We start from the raw sequence: 22,146 nt of genomic DNA, 5'->3' as shown, positions 1-22,146 counted from the left end.
ACCGACCCCATCCCGCCGGCCGCCGCTGACGTTGTGGATAAAGCAAAACCGGCGGAGCGCCGAGTCATGCGCATGCAGCTGGCCATTCTTCGCCGTCTCCGACTCTTTTATTTGCTCGGGTAATTAACCGGAAGGAAGTTTTCTAGAGGAAAACTTGGCCGGAAGTTACTCGGAAAATAAGGTCCTCCAGTCCTCGTGGATCATCCTATCATATGGTGGACTCCACAAAGTAACTCGCGCCATCTTATGCCGTGAAAATTCACCTTTGGCTGACTCGTGCATATGCTTGGCCAAGTGAACTTAACATGATAGCACTACGTACTCTAGTTAAAGTTTTTTCTCTCTCTTTCAGTCAAGCTGCTTGCTTTCTGAGGCACTGACATAGTACTGGCCAGAGTATATTGCTCCGACCACGTGGCTCTCTCCCTGACAGTATCCTTTATCCTAAACCACAAACAAGGATGACACTAGAACAAGTCAGGCAGGCAGACGTCGGTCTCGATCGATCGGTGCGAATGTCTCCGCGGGGTTATTCAACTGACAGCGTACAGCTTGAATCAAATGGCGATGACGTGCGACGTGCTCCATCAAATCAGATCGCTACGGATCGACGATAAACACACACTGAGACTGGGATTACTGGCTTATCTTGTGCTCCCTGGCCTGGACGGGGACGCCGAGTCGCCGATGGAGTCGCATGCATGAATCATCGCGGAGGGCGACGTGCACTTGCGAGTCCTGAACCCCTGATGGACAGAGACTTGACTCATTTTCCGCCGGAGACAATGATACGCAAGGACGGATGATCGAGGCCTGGACGAATTTTTGCAAGGTCTCGCCATGCATCATCATTGACTAGTGCCAGTACAGAAATCGTTGATGATGGTAGCAGGAAGAAATTGTGAGCATCCGGATCTATGCTTCATTGAACAGAGATCGAGAAACGTCAATGGCGGTACATACCATACCATACGTACATCCTGCAGCAGTATTATTATTATTATTGTCTCACAACAACATTCTTGGTTGCAGGTGTTGTTACAGGACTGATGTTTTTTTTTCCTTTTCTTTGATCAGTCCATCCCAATCCAGGAGGAGAGCATGGTCGCGGTCTAGAACGAACGAACAAAAGCTTCTGCTATTTATATACAAATACACAGCTGCGCATGCATGGCTTCCCGCCGGCCGATGAGCTGAGCTGCTCCTCGAACGGCGGCCACGTACGGCAAGGGAGCGCGCGCGCGTGGCTAGGCTACGGCTTGGTGCGGCGAGCGGTGTCGGGCGGGGCGGAGGCGAGGCGGGAGGCGATGGCGGAGTGGTACATGACGTCGTGGAAGCTCTCCGTCTCCATCATCCTCAGCCGCAGCTGCCGCGCCTTCTCCTCCGTCAGCACCCCGAACCGCCTCTTCCCCCGCTCCTCCTTCGGCGCCGGTTCAGCGGCCGGCTGGGAGTCGATGTAGTCGGGCTGGCCCGACCACCCCAGCAGCGGCGCCCACCACTTGGCGCCCCCGCCGGCCGCGGCGGCGCCGGCGCAGGGCCGCCGGAGCCCCGGCGCCGGCGTCCTGATGGAGAACGTCGCGGCGGTTCCTGACGCTGCTGCCATTAGCGAGGAAGCGAGGAACGGAAGGAACCGCGGGGCGAGTTTAAGAGTTGGCGGGGGTGGCTTCGCGCGTCCGTTGCTAAAGGTGGCGGGATTATAAAAAGGAGGGGAGAACGAGTGGATAAGCCAGGCCCGTCCTCCACCGTCGTCGATCGGGCTCCTTCGGTTGAATGTCTCTGTAAATAACCAAACATTAATGTAAAGTCCACATGTCATCAGGGCCGGTCCATACATATTCAGGGCCCTGGGGCGAGACGACAAAATGGGGCCCTTATAAACAAATAAAAATTCAGAATATATTGTATTTCGAAAGCAATTCAGTACATAACATAGATTGACGGTCTAGAGAACTACATCCTAATAGTATGGAAACAATATAGTTCTACAAAGGATCGCTCTTTTAAGGGCCACAAAGAGACAATCATCTCGCTCTTCTAAGTATGAAAACCTTGTCAAAGCTGATAGCAACTTGAAGTGTTTGTGTTATCATGAGAATATGAGATATAATGTTAATACATGAGAACTTACACTAGTTTCTATTTTCTCTAATCTGTCCGTTACTCGGTGTCTTCACCCGAAGAAAAAGTCTCCAAAGCTTCCTGAACATGATGATCAGATCTGTGCATCAGTATTTTTTATTTCATCCAACTTTGCTTTCTCAATGCATAAAGCAGCAAGACCATTCAATCTTTCATGTGACATTGATAATTTGAAATAGTTTCCCAATAACTCCAACTTTGAGAAACTGAGTTCAGCTGATGCTACAGTGAATGGTACAGCAAATAAAATTTGATAAGCTATTAATATATTCGGAAAAGAGTCTATGTCTCCAACGAACTCGAAGATCTCCATAGCACGCAATGGCACATCAGATTCCGGTATAGTCATTTGTCATAGTTGTAATTCCGAGAAGAGATCATCTAATTCAACATAACTTTGAGAAACCGTTTGTACAAATTTAGCACAGCATTTGCATAATTAAATATCATTCAATAAAAGTCTTTTGAGCCAAGTAAGAAGGCAAATATACTTCTGAACACTTTAAGTTCTTCGAAGAACTACCGTTTCTAAAAAATGTCAATTGAACCTTTCTGTGATTCTACCAGTTCATCTCTATGTTTTTTCACTTCCTTTTTTCACTAGTAAACATTTTTTAGAAGATATGTCACCAAACAATTACAGAAAAAACCAAAGCACCTGAATATGAGCATATACCTTGATGTCGAATTGTTGATGTAGCTTCCCAGATCTGCAAGGTTGCAACACTCATTCCCCGTCCCCCCTTCTCATCCCTGGATCCAATGAAGCTTTTAATAACAGGCCAACACAAGAGTATGAACTAGGAAGAGATGAATTGGAGGGAGACGTACCATCTCTAATGCGGTGATTCCTCAATTCCTCAAACGTCTACTTGGTGGGAACGTTGAGGATGCAAAAAGAGATGATTGGGGAAGAGAATAGCACCTTCAGTCTCCATTAATGGATGCACTGGAGCGGCACCTCGAATTTGGAAATGCACGGGAGGGGCGGCGTTGTTCTCTTGGATTAGAGAATTTTGGGGAGGAGGCGAGGATACTGGAGTTGGAGGAGATCGATGCGGTGCTGCAGCAGCGTATTCTTTCGGTCCGTGAGTGCTAGCAACGTGGTGGGCTTGGGCCTTTTTTTTCTGGACCTAAAGAAGAAAATATCCTAACACGTATACTACTACCTGGGTCGGGGCCCCTACCTCCCAGGGGCCCAGGGCGGTTGCCCCGTTCCCCCGGCCTATGGGCCGGCCCTGGAGATAACTATAGGGTCGTGGAAAGATTTTTTGCATGACATCGGCTTATTTAGGTGAATATACAAATGACTTCAATTTGCCGAATCAATGCAATACCAAACATGCATGCATGCATGCGTCGGCCCAATTTTAAAGAAAAATTATCATATTTATTAAGTAAACTCATGATTTAGCTCTTCTCGTGAAAACATGACAATCACACTATGCCACGTTGTACACACAATGACACAAAATACAATATTTGTACTCCCCCCGTCCATATTTATTAGGCAGATTCACATTTTGAGCCCAAGTTTGACCATACATTTGCGTAATATAATATGAATTATATGTAGAAAAATGGTGCCATTGAAAACTTCCTTTGAATACGAATACAACAATATAATTTTGTTTGAAATATTACTTATATTTTGCAAATTGAATCTAGAGTCAAAATTTGGCCCAAAATACAAGGGGGCCTAATAAACCCGGACGAAGGGAGTACAATGCAACATTAAGTTGTTTTTCTAAATGACAGTCTACACTATCGTAAGGATTTGTTATCACAAACAGCTTCCAACAAACAAATGCTGGAAAACGTCCATGATTTGTTTCGATGCTATGCAACGTTTTTGTGTGATGGGTATGTGTTTTAATTAGTTGTAACATCTTTTTATCTCTGAAAGAATTATTATTTTTGGCGGAAACTTTTACAACAATAGTCACCATATTAGGTATAAATTAGATTCTACCATTATTTGTATTAATTAAGAATGTTTTTCTTGTAGAATTTTTCATAGTTACTTGAGAGCAACTATTATTTGTAAATCAGCCAAGTAGCATATCATAAAACCAAGAGTTGCACACGAATTTGAAGTTCATTTGTAATACCATGCAACTGCCTCATTGCATATTTCTAGAACTAAAATTGCTATAATATCTTGAATGTGTAGCTATCCAATTTCATTACATAGATATTAAATGGTTAGAACATTGACTTAAAAATAAGAATCAACTAACTTAGAAATAAATGTTCTAGTTTGTTAAGATATTTTAATGGTGTGTCATTTTTATTGCAGTTCTTGAAATTGTAGCATTATGGTGAACACTATGATGCAAAGCATTAGTGGTCTACATGATTGATTAGTAATACCATTTACATTATTGCAGCAACCTCAGATGAGAGAAAGAATGGAAGTTTTATTGGAGCAAGTAAGAGCAATAATAAAAGAGTCAAATGGAATACAAAAAGTAATGGAGCTTATACTCTCGCTTGAACGACTTGGCTTGGACTACCACTACGAGAATGAGATCGGGGAACTACTGGATGTCGTTTTGAACTCTGATTATGATGATAATAATCTACAGTTGGTTTCACTTCGATTTTATCTTTTGCGGAAAAATAGATATGATGTCTCATCTGGTAAGGCCCCATAAACTTACACAACCAAGATATATAGCAATCAAACATTGATTTCTTGGAAATCATTAATGTCCATTTTCAATAAACATTGCAGATGTATTCAATAAATTTCAAGACAAACAAGGAGATTTCTTTCAATCAGATACAAATAGTTTATTGAGCTCATATAGTGCAGCGCATATGAGGACCAAGGGAGAGAAAGTACTTGACAAGGCAATCTATTTCACTAAAAAACACCTCCTTGGCGCGTTAGAACATTTGGAATCACCATGTGTAGAGGAAGTGTATTTTGCCCTTCTTACACCTCCTTTTAGAAGGGTTAGGATATTAGAAGCAAGAAGCTACATACCTTGTTATGAAAAAGAGCCTACACGAAATGAAGCCATATTGGAGCTTGCAAAATTGAATTTTAATATTCTGCAACTTCTTTTCTGTGAGGAGTTAAAAGAGGTCACCTTGTAAGTTTTTTTTATAATTCTCTTCTTGAAATTAGTCTACAATGCGTTCTTTTTCTTGTTATCATAAGAATGCCAATTGACTTATGTTATGCTCATTCTAGGTGGTGGCAGAAACTCAAGGTCGGATCAAATTTGAGTTTCGTAAGAGACAGAATAGTAGAAACTTATTTTTGGATAAATGGAACTAGCTACAATCACAAATATTCTTATTCCCGTATTATAGCTACAAAGATCACTGCTTTCATGACTATAATAGATGACATATTGGACACCTATGGTAGCACTGAAGAGAGCATGCAACTTGCAGAAGCAATTAATAGGTTAAATCCTCCTTCCCTTCGCCAATTACTCCCTCCGTTTTTATTTACTCCGCATATTAGAGTTGACTGAAGTCAAACTTTGTAAAGTTTGGCCAAATTTTTAGAAAAAATTATAAATATTTACCATAACAAATCCATATGGTGTGAAAGTACATTCAATAATAAATCTAATTGTCCTGGTATGTTAATACTTTTGTTTATAAACTTGGTCAAAGTTGGCAAAGCTTGACTTTGACCAAAGCTAATATGCGGACTAAATAAAAACGGATGGAGTAGTTTTTTCTAATAATTATAATACATGTGTTTTGTAATAGTTTTAATATATGAACTAAATATACATTAGAATAAGCATGAAAATAAATAGTAATATCGAGTCATACAAACACAAAAGAAATAGTGAAGTGTTGCATTATAACTAGAATGTATTATGTCGGGTATGTCCTCATGACGTCCATGATTCTATTGGGATGGCATATTAGCTATGCTACTATATTGTTGTGCCTTGTGTCTTAATACAATTTTTCTTTAGAAAAAGTGAAATACTTATATTAAGTTGTCTACGTAATAAACATTATACCTCACACACTAGTTACACTATAACTCCATAAATAACTAAATATTTTAGAACTATAAGTAATTCCATATTGGCAAAAAAATTAAAAAAATATAGTACCATTGAATTATGGTAATTCTAGTACAAGAAACAATTTATTAATACACATGCAAACATTAGAGTGAAAATTGGGACATCGTCGTGGAGCGATGTTTATATAAGATACGAAGGAAAGTACCATTGTTAATTATTCATTTAACTGTATTAGTTTTTTTGTAGAAACACAAATTCATTTCATTCTTGAAGTTTTTTTTAAATGCATCACAAGTATTACTTTATTAAGTAGTGGTATGGTCTAACATAGTGAAATGCAGGTGGGATGAAGGTGCAGTAGATGTGCTTCCAGAATACATGAAGGATATCTACTTATATTTGTTGGAAACATTTCGTTCTTTTGAGGAGCATTTAGGACCTGGGAAGAGCTACCGTGTTGTTTATCTTAAAGAATCGGCAAGTATTATATTTACCTCATAAAACTAGTTTGTCATATTGAAATGTGCACTTAGTTTATTTTAATATATATTCTCTTAGTAATATTTGGTCGTTGTGTGCCGCCAAGATGAAATACCATGATCTAGCTAAGACTAAAAATGTTATATTTTATTAATGTTGTTAAGCTGATATAAAGTAAAAATGGTAACATACTTTAAGTAAATAAATTAAAATTAGATTGATCTGTTTGCAAGTCTACAAGAGAAAATACTTAACTTTCGCTTCAAATAGTGGAACTAGAACACGTATAGGACTATGCCGACCCGATGAGCCTTTTGTAATGCTTTGTGTTTCTTGGCGTTGGAGCCTGTTATAAATAGTCATCAGAATGAAATTGTCATTATTGCAACAATACTATTACCTAATTATGTGGCCTCGGGTGATGTTGCCTGAGATCCAAATTGCAATTGCTACTCAAGCACTCATACATACATACACACATATCAAACTTAAGTGGATACCCTATAGATGGTAGCATACAGGTTGCGATTCCAGCCCTATGCATTGGGGACATAACCCAAATGCTTCTACCAAATTAATGAGATGGTGTACTAAGATCCAAACCAAGTCCTGGTTGAACTAATCGAATGACCAATCAATCTAGATGGAAGTTTTAGACAATTCAAACTTTGAAATAAATACTGTAGAAAAAAAATACTCCCTTCATTCCCTTATACAAGGCCACTTTGTTTTTATTGTCAAACTTTGACTCATAATTTTGGTCAACAAAATATGGATTATATGTCATAAAAAACATATCATCAGAAAGTTCTTTAAAATGTGCATTCCATGACATATTTTTTATGGCATATAACTCATGTTTTGTTGGTAAAATTAATGGTCAAAGTTAGATATAGAAATATGAAGTGACCTTATATAAGGGAATGCAAGGAGTACTAGGATAGTGGTTTCCACTGAACTCTTTGACTCGTAGAATTTCAAGCTTCTGTTCCATATATTAGTGGTTAATAACTGACACTCCAGAAGTTAATCTTGTGAGGCTACGGGTGATAATGGTTAAGCATTACAACAATGCTAAGCTTTGTCACCTGCTATAAGATGTGTCACTCTTGATCCAATTTTTTTCCCATAATCAATATAATACTTAAATCATTAGAAACCTTTGTAGTATATAATTTTATCATCAACAAGTGTGGTCTCTTCTTCTCTTATTCATTTGGGTGACTGCCAATAACATTCATTCTCTAGTTGTTAGAGTTTAAACACAATTATACATTTGAATCACATATTTATTAGTCCACCACACATTGCCGTCAGTAATCAATATCCATTTAGGGAGTTGGATATACTTTCAATGAAACAATTTTGATGTAGGTCATGTGATAAACCTAGCTAGTTCGCATGTATGTAATTTTACCTTATTTTAAAATGGAAATGGGACAAGGCCTTCAATTTAGAAAAGTCATTTTTTATCAGATACATTTTTTGAACAAGATATGAATTATCAAAATAAAACACACCTTTAAACATTTCATGAGAGTACAAAATTAACTCACCAATTGACTTTTTGACACGGTAATTATCTTTTATTTTCCCATATGTTGATAGAAAATTTGATAGTATCGACGAATTGAGCATAGCTCAGAAGTGTAGATTCCTTGTGGTGAACCTATCAACTGGGGTTCAAGTACTATACTTTGAAAGGGTGCTTCCATTTTCCTGGATTTATTCCAAGATTTTTGTTCATTGGGAGTTGATGTTCCCATCGGCTACAAGTTGTGTGTGGTAACTTCATTGTTCTCAAGATTTGTTGGCTTAATCTTTCAGAGGAGCTCGTAGGGCTAGGGTGTGCACGCTTGTGTACATTGTGTGTGTGGGTGGGCAGGCTCTACGCGTGCGTATCTGAGCTGTGTTTGTACTAGGTTTCCAACAAATTATAGTATTACTTTCAATAGTTCACTAAAAAAGGTATTGTTTTTCATGAAAGAGTTAGTGTTAATGTGTTGATATTTTTCATGAAAACCATATTCCCATGGGCTACAGCCAAGAAACATTCGATGATAAATAGTTCCAACTTACATCCAACATTCAATAATCAGCGAATAATAATCCGGTTTTGCCTAACTCAAGAACCAAGAATTACATCTCTCAGACAGACATATAACGGTTATTGGTGTGTAACAAAGATTACAGGCACAACACGGCCTACAACAACTCCTGAGCTTCTCTTCTCTTTTCCTTCTTTTATACACAAACAAGATGGCATGGCACGGTGGCAAAGCAGCAGCATTCAAGAACGAAGAAAATGGTTCCTTCATATGCCTGCTGCTACCAGAGTGCAGCCATCGCTAGTTCGCCGAGAGGAAATGCACGCGGGCGAGCGGATACTCCTTCCCAGAGACCCAGACGCCGGTCTGCGACCACTGCACATCCTCCCACTCCAGATTGTCCTGCAGCACCTGCGTTGCCACGGGTAAGAGATGACAAAGTTGAATGATGCCGCGCCTACGCCCAATGGGGTAAAAAAGAGAGAATGATATGGGCTTTGCTGTAGAGGGAAATTACCTCAACTTGTTCAGCTGGCAGTGGGATACCAATGGATCTCATGGCAACCTCAGGCATGGCCTTCTTACACCGTGACCATCGGAACACGTCCCGGAGTTCATGTTCCGTGTTGCCCCTGTCCCCGTTTTGCAAATGGTGGTGGCTATTGTTCTGGTGTTTTTCCGGTTCCAAATCAGATGCATTGGAATTTGATCCAATGGAGCGAGGCTTTTCCCCACTAAAGCACAGCTCATACCTGCGAGAACTTAAGGCCAACAAGACAAGAATTGGAAGACAGTGAGTAACATGCAAGTGAAAGTCAACAAGAATGCCAACAAACACAACAGTGTTAGGACAATAAGCCAGTCATTTTGTACCTATTGAAATGTGTTTCCAAGTATATGACTTCGCCCTTTTTCAGCCTCGCAGAAGTATAAAGAGACTTCTTCAATCCCTTGTCCGCCACAATGCTTATACTGTACTTTAACCTGAAGGAAGAAAAAAGAATGGCTTACTAGGAGCAACCTCGGCTCAAAACAGAACAAGGCAGCAGCTTCTACAAGCAGAGCTGCAGAAGACATGAGCGCTCAAAAACACCAGAACGGCTATGACACAGAAATGGCAATATAGGTACTTTGATGAACAGAAAATGAACGGTCAGGAGGTAAGTCCAGAATGTACCATGGCTCGTTGCAGAGATTGTACTGTATTGTAACTTCCCGAACAAATCTTTGTTGACGTAATGCATTCTGCATGAAACATATTGATAAAACCTTAGTAGAGAATAGAAACGAAGGTCTGGTTACAAGAAGAAAAAATAAAATACTGAAAATAGAACAAAAAAATTGTTAAGAGAGAAAAACAAAGAGTATCAGAAAATTACAGAAGCTGCTGCTCTTGTTGTCATTGTACGCTCCACTGCAACTGGAGCTAGTGTAGGCTCCACGGCTGACGTATGGCTAAGGCGAGGCTCGAGATCAATGGCACCACCACCTTTCTGCAAAGCGTAAAGCATGCTAAGCAGCCAATCTTCAAACAGTGATCAATAAAAGGATTTCACGAGTTTGTAGCATCAACAGAATAAATAAAAGGCAAATATTATAATATTCTGTACAGTTTTACAGTCTTAATACCTTAACAATGCAGCAGCGTTCTATGCGGAAGCTACAACCAATACCAGCGCCCCAAGCACGTGAACGGACATTGTTCCTTAGTGTTGAAGTATAGCCTGGGAGATATACCATGTTTTATAAGACTACTGATTCAACAATCTGACATTTTAAGCATGTCCAACTGAATTGACACAAAATTAGTTAATGCTTACTGTCTTGTGGTGGTAGCACACGAACAGTTGCACGCAGTTCTTGGATGGCAGACGGTGGAGGTGATGATGTAGGGGAGCAGTAACCAGTATGCATTAACACTAAAAGAAACGGTCATTAGAACACCGGCTTTCTGAGCTACTTTAGAAGATTGAAAAAAACAATGAAGCACCTACCAGCCACAAGGTCTGAATCATTTGTATAAACATCTGTTCCCCAAAGCTGAGCGCCTTTTACCTACAAAACAGAGGTTTTTAGTATTTAACATGTGGATAAAGTAGCTAATGGAAGAAGTTCGCTACAATTGTTAAACAACACTAAAAAAGGAGCGATGCAATCTTCAGCCTACGTGATGTCAAAAAGTGTAAGATAAACAGTTTGTTCGTCCATGCCTCAGAAAAACATAGTGAAATTAAAAATGAAGAAACTCCTATAGCATTTCAAATGGAAGGCGAGACAGTAATGAATGCACTTTCAAATGTTCATCATTTATTGTTTCCCTTATGCTACTTAAGGAAAAGGAAAAATAATCCAGCAACACAGGCATGGCGATTGATTACGTGACTAAAAAGTCTAATGCAGAAATCACCTAAGGAATCAGTACACTTACTTGCCGATTCGTGGAAGTAACAAACTCCGCAGGTATCCGAATTTCAAGAGTAGGACCATTTTGTTGATTCTCAGTATTTCTAGCATCTGGGGTAGCTTCAAACTCTTTCCATGATTTCAGAAGCTCTTGCATGCATTCACCAGCTTTATATACAATTGCAGATACCTCAGATTTACCTGCACCGATGAGGATATTAAGATAGCAAATAGAAAGCTGGTGATAATGGACCATGGCAAAAGAATCATTTTATGCGGCTTGAAACTGAATCTCGTCAATAATTTCTATGTAAAAAGGATTTCAAAAAAAAGGATCATCATAACTAATCCATTTTTGCTCCAGCTGGATTTGGCCAAATGATAGAAAAAACAAAAACATGCATGTGCACATATAAAATGGATCAGCCCAAATGTGAAGGGATTTTGAACATTGAAGTGGATGTCAGAGCACTAAATCCTACAGTATGAAAATGTGCAGTAAAATCTCAATGTGAACTAAAACCTTATGAGAAGGAAATGTAAAATTATCTAGATCCTAAGCTGTTGATGACTCCAGTTCCAAAAAAAGCATGACCATCCATTACTCCATTTTATTCAGCTAGGAATAAAGATAATCAACTGACCTTGAGACCTGCAAGAAGAAATAAAAGAACGTGAGATTTTTCAATGGGCTTATCACTTGCAAAAAAAATTATTGCTTAGTAAACAGACGTCAGAAGGCAAATGCCTTCCATTCTCGGTGAGAGAAGTGCAAATTTCCAGAAATGGAATGTGCTTCGTGATAGCAATGCTCATACACACTATTATGCTATTCGAATCAAGTACAAGAAACATGGTAAGATGCAGTGTTAAGCTTACCCTTCACCATCACGCATTTTGGACCGGAACCGAGGTTCCCGTTGAGATGCTTGACTACCTCCCTTTGGACGTGCCATCCTCCTGCGCTGTATACTTCCAAAAGTATCCTTATCTTTCTCTGTATCTCCTTCAGGACCAGTATCATCAGATTCTTTGTCATTGTATTTACTCCTTTGGTCATGCCTGTCTCCTGTATCCACATCCTTCTCTCTTTTCTTGTCCTTAAGATCCCTATCATGAGATTTCCATGTGTCATCTTTAAGTGTCTTCATTTCAGCAGCTGTACTCTCATGTTCAGCAGGTTTAACAGCTCCATCAGAAGCTGTTTTTTCCAGTATTGTGTTCTCCTTGTCAACTGCTATAAATGAATCCTTCTTGGCAGAATCCTTCTCACGCTCATTGTTTTCCTTGTCCTTCTGGGAATCTTTTCTTTCCCTGTCCCATTTTTCAGCATCCCGATCATCCCTTTGAATTTCTCTTCGTTCAACACTACCACCTGCAAGCTGAATACCAATTCTGCGATCATTTCTATCAGCGTCTCTTGCACCAAAATCTCTATACTTTTCATCTTTCTTTCTCCTGTCCTTGTCTCTAAACTTATCTTCACTTTTAGGTTCTATTTTATTCTCACCAGTAGATTCATGTGCATCCTTGGAGCTGCGCTCTTCCACAATAGTTTGAACCTTGAGAGTTTCATCAGTGCCTTGCATACCAGGACGAAGAAAACGCCATCCTGCAGTATCATCTGGCTGATCAACATATCTTTTACCTCTATGGTCTTTATTATCTTTCCAGGCTATGTTTGAAGTTCCAGTAGGATGGCTATCCTTATCCGATTTGACAACATCACCTGTGAAATCACCATGCGCCCTCCGGTCAACTCTTATTTCAGTGTCATCTGCTCTGCTGTTTGTCTTCACATCAGTCTCAGCTTTATTGCCTTGAAATTCAATCCTGCTATCACTATGGACATCCCGAGCATCAGCTTTTGCCTCCCGGTCATCAACCTTGGTGTCCCGTGCATCTTTGTTTTGTTTTGATTCTAATCTGCTGTCAGATGAGGTCGGGTGGTCAACAAAGTTGGAGGAGCCAACAGGCATCCGATGTGTCAGAGGTGGCCTCTTATCATCACGTGACTCAACACGTGGTACTTTGGCAAATCTTCCATCATGTTCAAAAGGACCATGGAAATCACTGCCGCCTGGTTGAATGAGTTTCCCAGAAGGGCTCGAGTACAAGCTGCTATCGTCCAAAGGCCGTTTCGCGGGTGTAGAGTGGCTACCCTCCTCATGCGATCTTTTTGGAGCACCGCTCATTTTACCTCAAAATGTGAATCCTTCAATGTGAGCCAAGAATAACGCAAATACAAAAGGACGATCTTGAAGTCTTCGACACAAGGCACTGCAAAAAAAATTAGATTGATCAGAACATGTTAGTTAATTCTTTGTTTTTAAAGCTAGGCAGTACGATAAAAAATTATGATGCTTCGGGTTGCATGGTTTACAATAAGCTTGTGGTACAGCAAGTATTTAATGTAATGAAGAAGTCCTTCCATGATGGTCTTCACCAAAATGTTCATGTCCAAAAAGATCAGATCATTTCTAGAGACCAAAAAAGGGAACTCTTCCAGATATGTAAACACTTAATGAATATACAGCAAGCTACGTGTACCAATAACAATCCAGACAATCAATAAATGAATTACAGAATATGCAGTATGTTATAGAAAGCAAGTGATCAAAATTTCAAGGAACAGTGTCAATCTAGGGCACGTGTTGGAAGCATGGGATTGAATAAGCGGGAAGATATTTGTAACAAACTTGTGAACTAAATTCTGGCGATCATGCAGTTTAGTCATTGTAAAACTGGGACCCAGTATTTGTTTATTCGGGAGTACTCCCTCCGTCCTAAAATATAAGATGTTGGTTGTAATAACATCTTATATTATGGAACGGATGAAGTACTTAAATACAGTAAATATATATTTACATATAACACTGTCTGTTCTGTTACGGAAAAGGTTCCAGTATGGTGTATAAGATCTTTTACAGACAGCATTGGCTGTTTAAGCCATCAGCCCATTCAAGGCTCAAAACATGAGTTCTACATTCCTACTTCCCCAAGCTCTCAGCGCTAGTTGCCATAGGACACCTCGACAGGCCAGAAGATAGTAGATATCACACTTACGTAACCATGATATACCAACTGACCTGCTCCATTGCATAAGAAAAAAGGAAGAAGCTTGTAATATTTAATTCAAGTACATTATTCTTATGATGCTAGGTAAGTAGAGTGCGCCTTCAACCAGATATTGTGCGATTTTATTTTCTAATTTCGTCTCAGCTTGTGACCTCCAACGAACTTCACTTGATTGCATCGCCAGCACCTAAATACTAGGGCAAATTTCAGCTAGAATGAGTAGGAACAGGGCGGATCAAGAGCCAGAAACAGATGCAAAGACGACGTGGAATCCCTCAAATTGACTCTATCAACCTAGAGCAAGGGCGAATTCACCAAAACTCATTTCATTTGGGGTTCACACAACCCGCCAAGATCAAATCCAACAACCTAGCGCGCGCTCACAAACCAAGCAGAACTGTAAGCACGGCGGACCTAATTGAACCCACAATTATCAGCTTTAGACAAAATGACAAGGAACAGGGTGGACACAGCATCTTCTTTCCATTTTTCTAATGGAACAGGACAGCGGCCAGAACGGAATGGAGTTCATATGCGATATCAGAAGTAGCTGCAAAAAAAAAACTAATCCAGATTGCTCCCAGTAAATAAAGGGCACAAAAAATTTGGCCAGATTGCTCAAGCCAGCTAGGTTTCCTCAGCAACAAACTAGCAGGGGCGGATCTGGATGGTTCACACCCACAATTTGCGAAGGTAAGTTTGTGATTAAATCATCACTGGATGAGATGACTAAAATGATCAACATCCAAAGCCAGGATTAAGATTGCGGGCTCACGCAGCATTTGGGCCGTGCAGGGTTTGGGCGGGTGGGGAGTGAGGTGTCGGCAGTGAGCAGAGTGCATTATTTAATTCGAAGTACATTATTTTTATGATGCTAGGTAAGTAGAGTGCACCTTCAACAAGATATTGTGCGATTTTGTCTAATTTCGTCTCAGCTTTTGACCTCCAGCGACTTTTACTTGATTGCTTTACCAGCACCTAAATGCTAGGGCAAATTTCAGCTTGAATGACCGGGAACATGGCGGAACCAGATTCATAAGGGAAGACATTGAATCCCTCAAAAATTGACTCTATCACCCTAGGGCAGGGGCTTCCGACACAAAAGAAACTAGGGCAGGGGCTTCCCACAAAAAACTAGGGCGAATGGACCAAAAGTCCTTTCATTTGGGGTAGAAACAACCCACCGAGATCAAATCCATCAACCTAGCGCGCACTCACAAAACCAAGAAACAATTAAGACGGGGGGACCTAATTGAACCCACAATTATTAGCTTCGGACAAAATGACCAGGAACAGGGCGGAATTAGCCGCAGGGCGGACACTGCATCCTCTTTCCGTTTTTCCCACGGAACAGGACAGCGGCAAGAAGGGAATGGAATTCATCTGTGATATTAGGAGTTGCTGGGAAAAAAACCTAATCCGGATTGCTCACAGTAAATGAAGGGCAAAAAGAAATGGCCAGATTGCTCAAGCCAGCTAGGTTCCCTAAGCAACAAACTAGCAGGGGCAGATCTGGATGGTGCACACCCACAATTTGCGAAGGTTAGTTTACGACTAAACCATCACTAAATGAGATGACTAAAATTATCAACATCCAAGCGGGATTAAGATTGCGGGCGCACACAGGGTTTGGGCGGGTGGGGTGTGAGGCATCGGCAGTGATCAGAGTGCATTATTTAATTCAACGTACATTATTTTTATGATGCTAGGTAAGTAGAGTGCACCGTGCAATTTTATGTCTAATTTCGTCTCAACTTGTGGCCTCCAGCGACTTTTACTTGATTGCTTTACCGGCACCTAAATATTGGGCAAATATCAGCTCGAAAGAGCAGGAACATGGCGGAACCAGATTCATACGGGAAGACATTGAATCCCTGGAAAATTGACTCTATCACCCTAGGGCAGGGACTTCCCACACGAAAAAAACCTAGGGCAGGGGCATCCCACAAACAAAAACCTAGGGCAGGGGCTTCCCACAGAAAAACTAGGCATCTGGGCATGGGCGAATGCACCAAAAGTCCTTTCATTTGGGATAGAAACAACCCACCGAGATCAAATCCATCAACCTAGCGTGCGCTCACAAAACCAAGAACTGTAAGCAGGGCGGACCTAATCTTCGGACAAAATGACCAGGAACAGGGCGGAATTAGCGGCGGGGCGGACAAAGCATCATCTTTCCATTTTTTTCCCACGGAACAGGACAGCGACAAGAACGGAATGGAATTCATCTGCGAGATTAGAAGTTGCTGGGGGAAAAAACCTAATCCGGATTGCTCGCGGTAAATAACAGGGCAAAAGGGACGGCAAGATTGCTCGAGCAAGCTAGGGTTCCTCACCAGGAAACTAGCCGGGGCGGATCTGGACGCTGCACACACAGAATTTGCGAAGGTTAGTTTGCGATTAAAATCATCACTGGACAAGATGACTGAAATGTTCGTACCTTCGAACCCGATGTCTAAGATTGCGGAACGGGGTGGAGACGGCGGGGAGGAAATGGGGTGGAAAGGGTTTGGCCGGGCGATTAGCGAGGCGTCGGTGGTGACGCCAAGGTCAAACTTGCAGGGATGGGAAGGTGGAGACGGAGGAGGGGGCGCCGCACCTGCAGATCCGCCGGTGCAGGGGCCGCCGTCGACCAGCCGCCGCGGAATTGCCTGCGGCCGCCGCAAGAGAGAGGGAGGGGTGAGACGAGAGAGCAGCTGTGCGCGATAGTGTTTGGGCCTTTTTGAAGGGATGAGCGAGCGAGCGAGCGATGAAGGAAAAACGCTTCGGGAGGGTGAGGTCAGGTGCGCCGCCCACAGCGAGCGGCTGCTTTGCCCTAGTCCGGTCGATTTGCCTAGGTCCATTTTCATTTTCATTTTAATTAAATTGAAAAAAAATACTATAAGAACTTACTACCATATGAACGAGAGAAAAGATTGATTTTTGCAAATTACAAGCTGATGAAAACTTGACCAGGGAGTTTAACTCAAAAGCCACTCGAATTTGTCAGAGCATCTCTACCAATCCATTCAAAGGTGTTGATGAAGATGTCATTGAGGTTAACCCTACCCCTACTACAAATTAGAAATGGGGGTGTGGTGCTCTATGTTTGAGCCCTATGGTTTATGTTTGAATTTTGTGTTTTATTTTCTAATCTAAATTTGGGCACTATGGACTCAAAATGACGTTGAACCGTTTAGAGTAGAAACATAATGTGTTTGAATAATGGTGCTTGTACAAATTCACATTATGTTTATATGTACAAGTATGTGAAAAACACATTGTGAGCCGTGGTGCCTGGTGGGGCCAATATCTGCACCACACAATCCTCTGAGATCCATCCAATAACCATACTACATGTTTAAGTCTAAGTGTAGATAGAAATGAATAAGCGGTTGCCCCATATAACACAGTGCAGTAAATGGTCTGGATCAACCATATCGACTAATTAGAGATATGCTTTCATTTATGCTTACCCGCTGTCCAACAACAACATGCGCCAATGGATTCCTTTCCTCTGCATCATTTCTCCACCACAGATCCCCGGCTCTCATAGGTCATGTCTCATCTCTCGTTCCTCCTCCTCCCCTTCTTATCCATGTGTTGCTCCATGTCGCGCAATAGTTCATGAGCCCCTCCACCACACGCATAAACCGACGAGGCGGCTCCACTCCCGTGAATATGTTGTCTGGAATGTAAAATTGAGTCATGTTGTCTTGTTTGTTTTAGGCAGGGTTTCTCAATCCAAGGCGGTGGTCCACCTAAATTGAATAATGTGACATTGCCCAAGATCCATGGGTGCTAATGTTGATGAAGCAAAACAACTTAATTAGCTTATCGCTTGAGCCCAAATATTAATGAATAAATGATGCATTGCGCCACGTATAACAAAATACATTAAACGATTTGGTCACACCCTATTAATTAGTTAGAGATACACTTTCATTTATGCTTACCAGTTGTCCTACCATACTCTATACCTATGGAATTGGTTTTTCTCTAAATCCTCTCTCCACCTCGCGAATCCCCGACTCTTGTCGATCATGCAAATTCCTTCTAGCTACCGTACCAGACTTACTTGAAGGAAATATGCCCTAGAGGCAATAATAAAGTTATTATTTATTTCCTCATATCATGATAAATGTTTATTATTCATGCTAGAATTGTATTAACAGGAAACATGATACATGTGTGAATACATAGACAAACATATAGTCACTAGTATGCCTCTACTTGACTAGCTCATTAATCAAAGATGGTTATGTTTCCTAACCATAGACATGTGTTGTCATTTGATTAACGGGATCGCATCATTAGGAAAATGATGTGATTGACTTGACTCATTCTGTTAGCTTAGCACTTGATCATTTAGTATATTGCTATTGCTTTCTTCATGACTTATACACGTTCCTGTAACTATGAGATTATGCAACTCCCGTTTACCGGAGGAACACTTTGGGTGCTACCAAACGTCACAACGTAACTGGGTGATTATAAAGGAGTACTACAGGTGTCTCCAAAGGTACATGTTGGGTTGGCGTATTTCGAGATTAGGTTTTGCACTTTGATTGTCGGAGAGGTATCTCTAGGCCCTCTCGGTAATGCACATCACTATAAGCCTTGCAAGCAATGTAGCTAATGAGTTAGTTACGGAATGATGCATTACGTAACGAGTAAAGAGACTTACCGGTAACGAGATTGAACTAGGTATTGGATACCGACGATCGAATCTCGGGCAAGTAACATACCGATGACAAAGGGAACAAAGTATGTTGTTATGCGGTTTGACCGATAAAGATCTTCGTAGAATATGTAGGAGCCAATATGGGCATCCAGGTTCCGCTATTGGTTATTGACCGAGAATAATTCTAGGTCATGTCTACATAGTTCTCGAACCCGTAGGGTCCGCACGCTTAACGTTACGATGACAGTTTTATTATGATTTTATGAGTTTTGATGTACCGAAGGAGTTTGGAGTCCCGGATGAGATCGGGGACATGACGAGGAGTCTCGAAATGGTCGAGACGTAAAGATCGACATATTGGACGACTATATTCGGAGTTCGGAAAGGTTCCGAGTGATTCGGGTATTTTTCGGAGAACCGGAGAGTTACGGGAATTCGCCGGCGAGTATATGGGCCTTATTGGGCCATACGGGAATAGAGGAGAGAGGCCGAAAGGAAGGAGGCGCGCAGCCCCCCTCTGGTCCGAATTGGACAAGGGGTGCGGCCCCCCTTTCCTTCTTCCTCTCCCCCTCTTTCCCCCTCTCCTACTCCAACAAGGGAGGTGGAATCCTACTAGGACTAGGGAGTCCTAGTAGGACTCCACACTTGGCGCGCCCCTCCTAGGGCCGGCCACCTCCCCCCTTGCTCCTTTATATACGGGGGCAGGGGGGCACCCCACGACAACACAAGTTGATCTACGGATCGTTTCTTAGCCGTGTGCGGTGCCCCCCTCCACCATATTCCACCTCGGTCATATCGTCGCGGAGTTTAGGCGAAGCCCTGCGTCGGTAGAACATCATCGTCGTCACCACGCCATCGTGCTGACGAAACTCATCCCCGAAGCTTTGCTGGATCGGAGCCCGGGGATCGTCATCGAGCTGAACGTGTGCTGAACTCGGAGGTGCCGTACGTTCGGTACTTGGATCGGTCGGATCGTGAAGACGTACGACTACATCAACCGTGTTGTCATAACGCTTCCGCTTACGGTCTACGAGGGTACGTGGACAACACTCTCCCCTCTCGTTGCTATGCCATCACCATGATCTTGCGTGTGCGTAGGAATTTTTTTTGAAATTACTACGTTCCCCAACAGTGGCATCCGAGCCTAGGTTTTATGCGTTGATGTTATATGCACGAGTAGAACACAAGTGAGTTGTGGGCGATATAAGTCATACTGCTTACCAGCATGTCATACTTTGGTTCAGCGGCATTGTGAGATGAAGCGGCCCGGACCGACATTACGCGTACACTTACGCGAGACTGGTTTCACCGCTACGAGCACTCGTTGCTTAAAGGTGGATGGCGGGTGTCTGTCTCTCTCACTTTAGCTGAATCGAGTGTGGCTACGCCCGGTCCTTGCGAAGGTTAAAACAGCACTAACTTGACGAACTATCGTTGTGGTTTTTGATGCGTAGGTAAGAACGGTTCTTGCTAAGCCCGTAGCAGCCACGTAAAATTTGCAACAACAAAGTAGAGGACGTCTAACTTGTTTTTGCAGGGCATGTTGTGATGTGATATGGTCAAGATGTGATGCTATATTTTATTGTATGAGATGATCATGTTTTGTAACCGAAGTTATCGGCAACTGGCAGGAGCCATATGGTTGTCGCTTTATTGTATGAAATGCAAACGCCCTGTAACTGCTTTACTTTATCACTAAGCGGTAGCGATAGTTGTAGAAGCAATAGATGGCGTAACGACAACGATGCTACGATGGAGATCAAGGTGTCGCACCGGTGACGATGGTGATCACGACGGTGCTTCGAAGATGGAGATCACAAGCACAAGATGATGATGGCCATATCATATCACTTATATTGATTGCATGTGATGTTTATCCTTTATGCATCTTATCTTGCTTTGATTGACGGTAGCATTTTAAGATGATCTCTCACTAATTATCAAGAAGTGTTCTCCCTGAGTATGCACTGTTGCGAAAGTTCTTCGTGCTGAGACACCACGTGATGATCGGGTATGATAGGCTCTACGTTCAAATACAACGGGTGCAAAACAGTTGCACACACGGAATACTCAGGTCATACTTGACGAGCCTAGCATATACAGATATGGCCTCGGAACACGGAGACCGAAAGGTCGAGCGTGAATCATATAGTAGATATGATCAACATAGTGATGTTCACCATTGAAAACTACTCCATCTCACGTGATGATCGGACATGGTTTAGTTGATTTGGATCACGTGATCACTTAGATGACTAGAGAGATGTCTGTCTATGTGGGAGTTCTTTAGTAATATGATTAATTGAACTTAAATTTATCATGAACTTAGTCCTGGTAGTATTTTGCAAATTATGTTGTAGATCAATAGCTTGCGTTGTTGCTTTCATATGTTTATTTTGATATGTTCCTAGAGAAAATTGTATTGAAAGATATTAGTAGCAATGATGCGGATTGGATCCGTGATCTCAGGTTTATCCTCATTGCTGCACAGAAGAATTATGTCCTTAATGCACCGCTAGGTGACGGACCTATTGCAGGAGCAGGTACAGACGTTATGAACGTTTGGCTAGCTCAATATGATGACTACTTGATAGTTTAGTGCACCATGCTTAACGGCTTAGAATCGGGACTTCAAAGACGTTTTGAATGTCATGGACCATATGAGATGTTCCAAGAGTTGAAGTTAATATTTCCAGCAAATACCCGAGTTGAGAGATATGAAGTCTCCAACAAGTTCTATAGCTAAAAGATGGAGGAGAATTGCTCAACTAGTGAGCATGTGCTCAGATTGTCTGGGTACTTCAATCAATTGAATCAAGTGGGAGTTAATCTTCCAGATAAGATAGTGATTGACAGAATTCTCTAGTCACCATCACTAAGTTACTAGAACTCCGTGATGAACTATAGTATGCAAGGGATGACGAAAACAATTCCCGAGCTCTTCGTGATGTTGAAATCGACGAAGGTAGAAATCAAGAAAGAGCATCAAGTGTTGATGATTGACAAGACCACTAGTTTCAAGAAAAGGGCAAAGGGAAACTTCAAGTAGAATGGCAAACAAGTTGTCACTCCCACGAAGAACCCAAAGCTGAACCAAAGCCTAAAACTGAGTGCTTACACTGCAAAGGAAATGGTCACTGGAAGCGGAACTACCCCAAGTGATTGGTGGATAAGAAGGATGGCAAAGTGAACATAAGTATATTTGATATTGATGTGTACTTTACTAGTGTTTATAGCAACCCCTCAGTATTTGATACTAGTTCAGTTGCTAAGATTAGTAACTCGAAACGGGATTGCAGAATAAACAGAGACTAGTTAAGGGTGAAGT

The 22,146-nt window shown here is 41.6% G+C and overlaps 3 protein-coding genes across 6 annotated transcripts; 1 reads left to right on the top strand and 2 right to left on the bottom strand.

The window, feature by feature from the left end:
* Positions 1-989: 989 nt before the first annotated feature.
* On the bottom strand, positions 990-1,603 carry LOC119281014. The gene has a single exon (XM_037561667.1). The coding sequence runs from the start codon at positions 1,601-1,603 to the stop codon at positions 1,253-1,255; it is 351 nt and encodes a 116-aa protein (XP_037417564.1). The 3' UTR covers positions 990-1,252.
* A 1,476-nt stretch (positions 1,604-3,079) lies between these two features.
* LOC119279416 ((S)-beta-macrocarpene synthase-like) lies at positions 3,080-8,847 on the top strand. The gene is made up of 8 exons (XM_037560655.1): positions 3,080-3,223; positions 4,530-4,571; positions 4,728-4,782; positions 4,877-5,240; positions 5,342-5,560; positions 6,488-6,627; positions 8,616-8,693; positions 8,813-8,847. The coding sequence occupies exons 1-8, from the start codon at positions 3,080-3,082 to the stop codon at positions 8,845-8,847; spliced, it is 1,077 nt and encodes a 358-aa protein (XP_037416552.1).
* LOC119275263 (zinc finger CCCH domain-containing protein 13-like) lies at positions 8,660-16,881 on the bottom strand. 4 transcript variants are annotated; one of them, XM_037556072.1, is made up of 13 exons: positions 16,596-16,881; positions 16,416-16,520; positions 11,957-13,357; positions 11,722-11,729; positions 11,103-11,278; positions 10,669-10,729; positions 10,495-10,593; positions 10,304-10,398; positions 10,054-10,167; positions 9,852-9,919; positions 9,548-9,658; positions 9,192-9,435; positions 8,660-9,085 (listed from the first exon to the last, which is right to left on the bottom strand). In XM_037556072.1, the coding sequence occupies exons 3-13, from the start codon at positions 13,270-13,272 to the stop codon at positions 8,975-8,977; spliced, it is 2,403 nt and encodes an 800-aa protein (XP_037411969.1). In that variant the 5' UTR covers positions 13,273-13,357; positions 16,416-16,520; positions 16,596-16,881; the 3' UTR covers positions 8,660-8,974. The 4 variants fall into 4 exon arrangements, with proteins under 4 accessions (XP_037411969.1, XP_037411968.1, XP_037411971.1 ...); XM_037556071.1 differs by having other exon boundaries at positions 16,492-16,520; XM_037556074.1 differs by having other exon boundaries at positions 9,192-9,426; positions 16,492-16,520.
* Positions 16,882-22,146: the final 5,265 nt, after the last annotated feature.

The sequence above is a fragment of the Triticum dicoccoides genome, chromosome 3B (assembly GCF_002162155.2).
Source record: "Triticum dicoccoides isolate Atlit2015 ecotype Zavitan chromosome 3B, WEW_v2.0, whole genome shotgun sequence".
Classification (NCBI taxonomy): Eukaryota; Viridiplantae; Streptophyta; class Magnoliopsida; order Poales; family Poaceae; genus Triticum; species Triticum dicoccoides.
Note: the sequence above shows the minus strand (reverse complement) of the source record. Positions and strands in the feature narration are given on the sequence as shown.